This window comes from Ochotona curzoniae, unplaced genomic scaffold, assembly GCF_017591425.1.
Source record: "Ochotona curzoniae isolate NIBS_2020 unplaced genomic scaffold, NIBS_Ocur_1.0 scaffold_3835, whole genome shotgun sequence".
Lineage (NCBI taxonomy): Eukaryota > Metazoa > Chordata > Mammalia > Lagomorpha > Ochotonidae > Ochotona > Ochotona curzoniae.
In genome coordinates, this window is record NW_024467114.1 from 30,560,858 (window position 1) to 30,571,847 (window position 10,990).

Sequence of the window (10,990 nt, forward strand, 5' to 3'; positions counted from 1 at the left end):
CGCGCCCGGGGCCCACGCGCGGCCTCGCCCCTCCCCCCGCGCGGCTGGCCGCGGCCGCGGTGGCGGCGATGACCTCACGGCGCGCGCGCGGCGCGGCCCGGCGAGCCCGGCGATTGGCTGGCGGCGCCTCCGCGGCACTTCAAAGCCGGAGAGGGAGCTACAATTGTGGTGGAATGGGCGGAACTGATCATTGTATTGCACACCTCTAAAAAAAACACTGCCTCTGATTTATCAATATAAAAAAGATCCTCTGAGAGGAGGCGGAGGGCGCTTGTGTGTGATGGCAACTTCACTTCTCGGGGTGAGTCTCGGGATTTCTCTCTTGGCCGCTTGAATTATTTTTCTTTTTATGGCCGAGCCGAGGGGGTTCCAGTCACCCGGCCAGGCCACGGGCTATCAGTCTCTCTATTGAGAGCTTTTTTTCCCCCTCCCCTTCCCCTTCTTTAAATACAAGGGAGTTTGGAAAAAAAGAAAGGGGGGGGGTGTGGGAGGGTGGGAGGGAGGCAGAGTTCCTCTTTTTCAGCGCAAGAAAAAGGTTCGAAGGGCAATTTTCGAAAAGCCACTTCGCCGCGCCCGCCGCGCCCGCCGCGCCGGGCCCTGGGGAACCTGCGCTTAGCCCACTCTGCACAAAATCATCATCATCATCAAATTTGGGGGAGGGGGTTACCGAAAGTGAGCTTTTCCTCCTGGGCACACCGCAGAGACTCCCCCCTCCCTTAAAAACCTCCCGCAGCTCGCCTGGTTCGGCAGGTATGTGAAATTCATCTCCACCCCCCCCCCCATAATCGTGGATATGCTTTTCCTTTAAAAATTTTTTTTTCCCACGTTTGAAACAAAAAAAAGGAAAACCAGGAGGAGCGAGCAAGCCCTTACAGGTGGCCCTGCTTAGGGGACCCTGGGGAACGCAATCCGAGTTTTTCAAAGCTCTTTTTCTCTCTGGATCTTAAAAAAGGCCCGCTCCTACCCAGGGCTCTGTCCTAACCCCAACCGCACCCACCCCTATGCTTCTCGGCCGGGGAAACTTCCTGGTTCCACAAGCCTTGAGCCTTTTTTTCCCCCCTCCCCTCCCCTGCTCTGGGTTTCCAACTTGTCTCTCTTGGGACTCGCGTGCTCTCGAGTGTGGACGTGGCTGAGAATCCGTGTCTCGAGCCTGGTGTGGCGCAGCGCCCAAACTTTGCAGAGTTTGGAAGCGACCGCGCGGGGAGCCAGGTATGTGAGCGGCGGGGCGGTGCGCTGCTGCCAGTCGGCTGGAGCGCGCCCCTTGCTTGGCTGGGCACTAACGCACTCACCTCTCCTCTTTTCCTTCTCTCCCCTCCCCCCGCGCCCCGCCGCGTCCCTCTCTCCTCCGCCCCGGCTCCTAGGAAGAACCGAGGTTGGGCTCCACTCCTCTGGCCATGCTCGCCGCGACCTGCAACAAGATCGGCAGCCCCAGCCCGTCCCCCTCCTCCCTGTCGGACAGCTCCTCGTCCTTCGGCAAAGGCTTCCACCCCTGGAAACGCTCCTCCTCTTCGTCCTCGGGCAGCTGCAACGTGGTGGGCTCCAGCCTAGCCGGCTTCGGCGTGTCCGGCGCCTCCAGGGCCGGCGGCTCGTCCTCGGCAGCCGCGGCGGCCGCGGCAGCGGCGGCTGCAGCCGCGGCCCTGGTGTCCGACTCGTTCGGCTGCGGCGGCTCTCCGGGCTCCAGCGCCTTCTCGCTCACTTCCAGCAGCGCCGCGGCCGCCGCTGCCGCCGCCGCTGCCGCCGCCTCCAGCTCGCCGTTCGCCAACGACTACTCGGTGTTCCAGGCCCCCGGCGTGCCAGGGGGAAGCGGCGGCGGCGCCGGGGGAGGCGGCGGTGGAGGAGGGGGCGGCGGCGGCGGCGGCGGGGGAAGCTCGGCGGCGCACTCCCAGGACGGTTCGCACCAGCCTGTGTTCATCTCCAAGGTGCACGCGTCGGTGGACGGGCTGCAGGGCATCTACCCGCGCGTGGGCATGGCGCACCCGTATGAGTCGTGGTTCAAGCCTTCGCACCCGGGCCTGGGCGCTGCTGGCGACGTGGGCTCGGCCGGCGCCTCCAGCTGGTGGGACGTGGGCGCCGGCTGGATCGACGTGCAGAACCCCAACGGCGCGGCCGCTCTGCCCGGCACGTTGCACCCGGCCGCCGGGGGGCTCCAGACCTCGCTGCACTCGCCGCTCGGAGGCTACAACTCGGATTACTCGGGCTTGGGCCACTCGGCCTTCAGCAGCGGCGGCGCCGCCTCGCACCTGCTCAGCCCCGCCGGCCAGCATCTCATGGACGGCTTCAAACCCGTGCTGCCCGGCTCTTACCCGGACTCGGCCCCGTCGCCGCTGGCCGGCGCGGGCAGCTCCATGCTGAGCGCTGGGCCGCCGGCGCCACTCGGAGGCTCCCCGCGCTCCTCAGCGCGCCGCTACTCGGGCCGTGCCACCTGCGACTGCCCTAACTGCCAGGAGGCCGAACGCCTGGGCCCCGCCGGCGCCAGCCTGAGGCGCAAGGGTCTGCACAGCTGCCACATCCCGGGCTGCGGTAAGGTGTACGGCAAGACGTCGCACCTCAAGGCGCACCTACGCTGGCACACGGGTGAGCGGCCCTTCGTGTGCAACTGGCTCTTCTGCGGCAAGCGCTTCACGCGCTCCGACGAGCTGCAGCGGCACCTGCGGACCCACACCGGCGAGAAGCGCTTCGCCTGTCCCGTGTGCAACAAGCGCTTCATGCGCAGCGATCACCTCAGCAAGCACGTGAAGACGCACAGCGGCGGCGGTGGCGGCGGAGGCTCCGGGAGCTCGGGCGGCGGCGGCAAGAAGGGCAGCGACACCGACAGCGAGCACAGCACCGCGGGCAGCCCGCCCTGCCACTCTCCGGAGCTACTGCAGCCGCCGGAGCCAGGGCACCGCAACGGTGGTCTCGAGTGACGAGCGCGCACGCCTCTCCGCGCTGTGCGGTGCAGCACTAGTCCCTACTCCCCTCCACACCTGCTCCTGCCTGCCCGGGGTGCGCTGGGGACCCGTGAGTCTTGGTCTGGGCTCCAGCCTCTCTCCACTGCACCCCGCTCGCCCACTCTATCGGCTCCCGGTCCCTTTTGCTCCCGCTTCCCTTTCTGACGTAACAGTATAATGGGGAGATTCCCGTGTAAGTAGCCCGCCCGCTGCCCCTCGTGCCCACAAGTAGCATCGCTCGAGCCCGCGCCTCGCCGGCCCTGCAAAACGCCGGCTGTAATTTGGAGAGGGCGGTGGCGGCGGTCGCTGGAGGTTCAGCGGGAACCCAGCCCCCGGGGGGCATCCGCGGGGGCTTGAGCGAGCCGGGGCCAGCGCCTTGGTGGGGTTGGGTGAGCTGCCCCTCCAACTGCACCCGGACGTCCCCCCCGCTTTTTTTTCCCGACGAGGGGGGCTCCCTTCCTGGACTCTCGCTTTCTTTTTCCTTTGTTCCCTGTGGGGGAGTCCCGAGCAAGTTTCAGCAAAGTGCAGTCTTGCTGCTGCAGCTTTTTTTTTTTCCTTTGAACCTGATAACCTCTTTGTTTTTATCTTATAAAAAAAAAAAAGCTAAAGGGGAGCGGGGGTGGGGGGTGGGGGAAGGAAGCACCCTGTTGGCCTTTGGTTTTTCTTTTCTAGATAGTCTTTGCTTTAGCATAGCAAAGTCTTTGGAAACTGTGCTAACAGGGATCCCAAAGTTATTTTGATTGCATCAACTTGGGGGTGGGATAGGTGTCTTTTTCTTATGCAAAGCGACCCCTTCTGCCTTTCCGGCGAGACCAGATTAACTATCTCTGTGTTCCGTCCTTTTCTACCTCGTTTTTTCAACACTCTCCGGGCATAATTTCCCTATCTTTTTTTTTTTTTTTTGATTAGTCCAGCTGTCACTTTGTGTAGAACCCGTCTCTGTAAGTTGTTGCAATTCACGGAAGATCTTAGGGTTAAACTTTTCTTTTGAATTTAAACAACTGGAGAAGCTACCGTTTATTTCAGATGAGGCTATAGTTTAAATGCCCAAAGAGGGAAAACTAGGGGGAGGATAAAAAAAAAAAAAAACTTTGTAAAATATATCCAAACCTAATGGTTTGTACAACTGGAGAATCGTTCTAGATTAGTTTCCAATGGAACCTGACTCCCCCAGAGTAGGGGAGGGAGGTTGCCCCAGGAGATGATTTTGTATAGTATTTTTCTTGTATATTACTTCCAGTAAATATTTGAAAATATATTGAAGTAAGCTTGATTTTTTTTTTTTTTTGGTCACAAGAAAATATTAAGAGTTATAGTTGCAGTTCTGAGGAGCTGTGGGTGTTGTTGAACTCACTTCGGGAGGTGCGGAGTCACAGAGCACTTTCGGGGCCGAGTTTTGCTCGAATATGAACTTCGATAGGTACCCCACTGTAACTAAGACAATATTTGATACGTGTTGGATGACATTTAATTTCATGGAGCATGTTCTTTGCATTCGCTGGCAGTTCAGGCATAGTGGAAGTGAGAGTTCGCCTATATTTCCTAACTGGGTCCACCTAGACCCATGTCTTCAATAAATTGTCCAAGTGAAACTCGACTAACTTTGGCCTTTGTGTATTTCCTGAAGGTAATATTGTTAAATGTTAATGAACACTCCTGACGCTACATTGAAGGGTTTGCAGAGTCTGCAAACTAATTGCTCATTGTAATGCTGAAATAATTTTGGATATTTCACATTGAAATGAAAGCCTTTCTCTGGAACATTTTAGACTTGCATTTTAAATGCATGAAATGTAATTGATTTATTTGTAATATTTTAAATGGTATTAATAAACTCAGCTAAAAGACTAGGCCAGTTAACTTGTATTTTTTTCCCCCTTAAAAAAGATGGACATTTGCATTTTATCTTCAGTTAAATGTCTAATTTAAACATAATAGAGCCCTGTTTTGTGGTGATATTTAAATAACTGCCTTGAAGATATTACTTAGATGGAGAGATCTATTTGTCAAAGCTGTGCTTTCTCTCTCTACTCAGATAAGATTATACCGTCTAAGAGATGTAATTAATTATTGACCAGTAGGTTTAGGTTCATTGCATCTGGGTTTACTGACCTTCAAATTTGTGCTTAGTCACCAAACAATTCATACAAATGTCCTCATTCTATTTGCTGCCCAGTCTCCTGGAGGAGTCAGGTCCTTGGCCACCGGTTGCCTTCAGGATTGAGAACGGCCAAGCCTTGCTTTGGGAGATCAAGGAACCGAAAATAAAACCACAGCGTTTGGGGATAACATCTGTTGTTAGGAGACAGAAGGGGCCAAGGAACACACAGCTTGTTTTTGACATCCTGTGTCTTAGCTAAAGATTATGTAGAGGTAAATACCAGTCTTAGAATCTTGTTGAAACGAGTTAAAGTCGCTAAACAACCGCCAAAGAAAAGGAAGGTTAAACCTTAATCCATTTACTAGGATATTGTTCATAGGTGTCAATGATGCCAATAAAAAATACTGTCTTGTTATGTCTAAGTGCATTTAAGCGATGGGTGTTCTCGAGCCATACTTTGAAATATAAAGTACTTTAAATGTTGACAGATGTGATATCAAACTATTTCATTATTAGATTCCTATTATTTTGAATCAAATTGAATAAAAAGTTAGTGTGTTGAGATGCTCCTAAGTTTAGCTTCTTTTTTGCTGTTTGCCCTTTCTGCTCCTCAAGTGTAGTCTTGGTTTCCGTTTAAACTGCAACATTTTAAACTGCAACATTGGAACGGATGTCCGGTCGCTGTCATCCTGAGAAACAGACGGGGACATGGGAGGCTGTGTATATTGTAAATTCTGCTGAGAAACCCCAACTAGGGGTGCTGTACGCGGGAGAAGAACGCAGCTGGCGCCCCAGTCACCCAGCGCTTTGACCCTGCTGTCTATGCAGATAAGCTGAGGCCTCCTGAGGCTTTAGCCTAACTAGATAGCTTGGATTCTTTGGGATACTAGAACCCTCAGTTGTGTGGCTAAAAAAATAAAAGTCTTTCTCTGTCACTTTCTTCTAGGAATAACACGCAGAGACACAGTGTAAGTCTTGTTTCTTTTTTTTATTGAGAGTGGCAGTGCTGAGGGATTCGCAGAGCGGTTCCAAAGGAGTTAAAGGTAGTGGCAGGTAAGAGGGACCGCTGCTTGGTCCGCGCGTGGTCTCCCGTGCACCACCTGCAGAATCCACTCTTGGTCTGAGAGGTGGGGATAGGACTAGGAAGAGACCGGTCTGGAAGCTTGCGGGGTGGGGAGGGTGGTGTCCGAGGGGTTGTTTGTGTTGTATGGATGTGGACTTTCGCTTTCTGGCCTCCGCTGGCTCCTCCTCCAGCCTGGAGATTGTCTTAGCCGGTTACTGAGCAGTGTGCCTAGATGCGGTTCACGCGGGGCGGGCAGGGTTCCCCCTTGGGTGGCAAGAACGTTGTCTCCCGCGAGGCCGGCAGGAGGGAGACTGGGGTGATGGTTTTCTCCATGCTTGGGCAGTGAGAGAGCTCGCTCTGACGGAGCCAGATGCTGGGTATCCTGCTGAACTCAGGGACAAGCTCCCAGGCTTGCCCGTCGCCGTGGAGTGACAAGGAGTTGTTGACCTAGAGGTCAGGCCAGCGTGTAGCAGCCCACCCTCCAGACGGCGGGAAGGGGGCCGCTTCCTTCCGCGCCTCTTCTCCAAACTTGAGCAAAGGCTAAAGCTTGTTCCCTCTCTAGCTTCCTCCTGCACTGGCTCCAATCTCAATTTCTTTCTTCCTTTCTCCTCTCTCTCTCTCTGAATGTGGTTTCCTAAGGTTGGACTGTTAAGTGAAATACTGTTACAGAAAACTTCATTAACAAATGTGAGGAGTTAGTCACCCTCAGCCTCTCCACTCCCCATGATGGCGGGGACAGCCCTGAGCTAGCAAACTGCTGAGATTACAAATGAAAGCCAAGCAGATGGATAACCCCACCAGCAACCTGTTCCTCTCCCCCTCGGATCTCTGGGTGAATATTACGGAAGGCATGCGGAGGAATTTCTTTAAAACAACTCTTTTCTTGTAGAGGGTCGGCTGCAGGCAGGCCAGGTGATGGCATGGGCTGGTACATTAAGGCAGCCACCATTGGGGGAAGGAAGAGTTGCTTAAAAGATTAGAGACACGTCTGATAATGATGACATGTCTACCCCTTGCTTCCCGTTTTCACACAAAATAAGTTTCAAAGAGGACTTGACTTTGCTTGTCTTTGGGTTTAAAATATTTCTTTTCTTTTCTTTTCTTTTCTTTTCTTTCTTTCTTTCTTTCTTTCTTTCTTTCTTTCTTTCTTTCTTTCTTTCTTTCTTTCTTTCTTTCTTTCTTTCTTTCTTTCTTTCTTTCTTTCTTTCTTTCTTTCTTTCCTTTCCTTTCCTTTCCTTTCCTTTCCTTTCCTTTCCTTCTTTTTCTTTCTTTTTTTGGCCGCTTTGTTCATAAAGGCATTATCCCTCCGTAAGTAAAACACAGGTTTTTACCAGTCTCTCTGTAGTTGTCTGTCCTCTCTCTCTCGTTTCTTACAACAGCTCCAAGTAGACCTACTCCACTGCTGTGTTGGAAGAAATGGTGCCAGAGAACGAGAAGTGAGAAGATAGGGATGTGAACTTAAGGCTGGCGTCCTCTCTCCCCGTATTAATTGTTTCTAAGTTGCGTGCGCCCTCTGTGTTGCCCGCTGCTGTGCGGGCGCTGGAGACCCGCTCCGTGCGCTGGTTGCGCTGGGGAGGAGCTGGGAGGCAGAGGGGGGAGTGGGGAGAGATCTAGTTTCCGTGGTCCCTGGACGCGCGTTTAATTTAATTTAATTTTCCACCAAGTCTCCTGGCGGCGCAGAAGCAGGGTTGACCAGTTTGTGTTGGTTTCCTAGCAGTCAGGGACTCCTTCAGGGAACAACGCGAGGTGCGCTCTGTGTGTGTGTGTGTGTGTGTGTGTGTCGGGGGGGTGACCACGAGCCCAGGATTAAGGCCGACCACCACCTGCCCCTGCGCCGTGCTTCTCGGTGCATTTACCGGGGCTGTGGGTTGCCAGCGTAGTCCCCACAGCTCCGCTCTGCAGGGCAGCAGCAACTTCTGCTCTGGCGAAGGGAGCGTGCGAGATGGCCTCTGCTTCTGTCAGCTGAGGTTCCGGCTGCCCCAAGGGGCCCCATGGAAGAATCTGGAGGAGGTTAGGAGCCGGAATGTTTTTTTCCCCTTCCCTTCCGTTTCCCAAAGCTCCCTCCATGCCTTCCTCTGACTACATGCACCCGCGGGTCTTTGTCGAGGGGGTCTGCCCTGCAGCTCCCCCCCACCCCAATGTGCCCCAGGTCGAGGTGCTGGTGGTGGTGAAGCGCCCAGCTCTGAAGCGCCGTCCGCGCGCGCTCCCGCCCCGCAGCGACGCACACAAAGGCGCCAGGGCCGCCTGCGCGGACGGCGAGCGCCACCCTGTGCCCCGCGCTCGCGCTGCAGCCGCGCTCCGCAGGGGCTGAGGCGCCCGGCGGTGGCCGAGCCCGGGGCCGCGAGCCTCTGACCTTGGGCGAACTCCTAACTGGGGTTGTCCGGGGGCAGGGGGCGGGAGACGTCTCCCCGTCGGCGTGAGGGAGGGAGTCCCCGTCCGTTCCCTGGCGCGCTTTGCCTGTCGCCGTCCCGGTGGCCTGGCGCGCCGAGGCCCACGCGGTGGCACCCGGCCCTGCTCGCCGCTGCAGCGTGCTGTGGCCTGGAGCCGGAGAGGTCATCCCTTCCGGGCTTGGCTCGCGTTCTCTCCGGCTGTGTCCCCCGCCGTCACCTCGGGCACACTCTCTTCGGCGGAGTCGCTGTTTCCTGGGCTCACGCCTACCTCCTGTCTCCCACCAAGTGTGTGTGTTTAGGGGGGGAGTTAATTCCTCCTCTTTGGCTTCTGAGTTCGCCAGACTCTGAAGGGGGGGCACTTATGCGCCCCTGGCTCCACAGCGTTCTTCAAGCGAATTGTGGAAACTTTTTGGCCTTCCCTCCCCTTTTTCTTGAGTTCAGTGTAGCCTAGTGAACCATCCGGTGAACTACCTTAGTGGCAGAGTGGACAGGTGTAGTCTCCGTAGCTGCCCCAAGGGCAACCTTCTCCTCTGCTAGTGTCCCAGACATCACCTGCCCCTGGCCTGGCTTCCAGGCTGCCTGAGGTAAGGACTCTCTGCCAAGCCCTTCCTTTGCCTCCCCTCCCCCCCCCCCAGGATGTTGGAGCCTTCAGGCCTCGGGTTTTGGGGTGCAGGTTCGGAGGTCAGATAGGCATCCTCGCTCCCAGGTACGAGTTTGTGTACTTCTGGGAGCCGCGCACCTGCGCTTCCTCGGGAGGTGGCGGGTCCCGTGCACCGCGCGCGGCTGCTGCGGAGCCTCCCCGGCTCTTGCCCTGTGCGCGCAAGGCCGCGCGGAGCTCCGGGACCGAGCCGCCGTCACCTTCACCCTCCTCCTCCTCCTCCTCCTCCGCCTTCCTCCCACCAGCTGGGGCTGCGAGCCCCCTCCCACCCCCTCTCCCCGGGCTCCGGAAAGCCCCGGGCGGCGCTGGAATGTCGCCCTCTCTCACCCTATTGTGCCTAGGTGCTGCGAGCCACTGGAACACAGAGCCTGGCGCTTTGATCTCTTGACCCCCGCCACGCTTTAGCACCGAGGGGGTGAGTTTAAATTAAATTTCTTTCTCTGCTGATAAATTCTAATGGGCCTCAGAAGGTGAAGAATTATTCAAGAACATTTCAGGGGCTGTTGCGCTGGGAATTCCCACTGGGCTGCCAGCGGGAGCAAGGATTTGGCCTCCCGGGACTCGAAGCTTCGCCAGCAAGAAGCCACAAGTGTCTTCCTCCGTCTCCTGCCCCGGTTCGGGGGGTGGGGGTGGGGCTGCTGCTCCTGGTGGTGGTGTTTTTTTAAATTCAAGTATGACGTGTGGTTTAAAACTGCATTTTACATCAGTATTAAGAGATGTGTTTTGGAGAGGTTAAAGAATTTTTTTTTTTTGGCCCTTTGATGATGAAGTCAGCTTTCCCAGGGATGCAAAATACACTTGGTGCTGAAAACTGGGGTTTTCGTTTTTTTTTTTTTTTCCTGGCCAAAGCCGTGCGGGCCACCTGGATTTATCTCCCATCGCCTGACGGAGGCGTTTCACCTCTTCTGACTCATTTTAGTGAATTTGCCATTATTGTTGTTGTTTTTATTTTGCTTGATTTCTGAAAAAGTGGGGGGGGGGAGGCAGTCATAGTATTTGGTCCTTTGAACCCCAAATCCACCTAGTTTGCATTTGAGATAGCAGCTCGCCATGGGGGAAGTTTGAGAGGCAGAGGAAATGCTTTTTACAGTTTCCCACTGAATAGCCATCTCCCTTCCAGCAAACAAGGGGCTTCCTTCTTGGAGATTTAATTTGTGTTTAATGTCTATCCCCCTTCCCCATCAGAGACAACATCAACAGATTGTATTTTGTGAATGGGTCACAACATTTTGATATTGAAAAGGAAATCATATTCTTCACCCAAATCAAAGAAACCCAAATTTGTAATTTAAAAGCACAAAAGAGCTCTTGGCAGGTTTTTTTTTTTTTTTAAAGAAAATCCTTTGTACCTCCATTCACACCAACCTTCACTGCAAAGTATTTTCCTTGTTTACTTTTCTTCCCTGTAAATTTCTTCCTTTACATGAATTGAGCTCCCACCAGCTTTCAGATTTCTCAACCAACACAGAGAAACTGGAGCCTGCTTATCAAGTTTGCACCCCTCTCTTGGCAACTCATTTGAAAGGGCCCAAACAAAGGCTTGATTTACATTATGCTCACTTCACCCAGAGCACGGTGTGAATGTCGGAAAAGCCTTCCATAATTCACCTAGGGTTATCTTTACATCTTTGGGGGGGGGGGACAAATCCTGCCAGCTTTAAGTTTTTTTAACCACTGCGTTTTAAGTGCTGAAATAGAAGAAAGTCCATGTTTTTCTTTTTTCCCCCTAGAGTTCAAGTGATTGTGTAGTTCAGCTGAAAAGAAAGGATCTGTGGTCCCCAATTTTGCACCCAATTGAATGCCCGTAATTATCCAGGCACCCTGTCATCAACTCCCCCATCAGTTCAG

At 54.4% G+C, this 10,990-nt stretch overlaps 1 protein-coding gene across 2 annotated transcripts; it reads left to right on the plus strand.

Moving 5' to 3' along the window:
• Positions 1–280: 280 nt before the first annotated feature.
• On the plus strand, positions 281–2,906 carry SP8 (Sp8 transcription factor). 2 transcript variants are annotated; one of them, XM_040965036.1, is made up of 3 exons: positions 281–301; positions 1,362–1,806; positions 1,840–2,906. In XM_040965036.1, exons 1-3 carry the CDS (start codon positions 281–283, stop codon positions 2,904–2,906), a joined length of 1,533 nt encoding a protein of 510 aa, XP_040820970.1. The 2 variants fall into 2 exon arrangements, with proteins under 2 accessions (XP_040820970.1, XP_040820969.1); XM_040965035.1 differs by having other exon boundaries at positions 1,362–2,906.
• The last annotated feature ends 8,084 nt before the right edge of the window (positions 2,907–10,990 follow it).

What these genes read in the sequence shown, in the direction of transcription:
- SP8 (XM_040965035.1), top strand. Translation starts at nt 281, where the DNA reads ATGGCAACTTCACTTCTCGGG. An exon ending in TGGCAACTTCACTTCTCGGG is followed by an intron (nt 302 to 1,361) that starts GTGAGTCTCGGG and finishes CCCGGCTCCTAG; the next exon opens with GAAGAACCGAGGTTGGGCTC.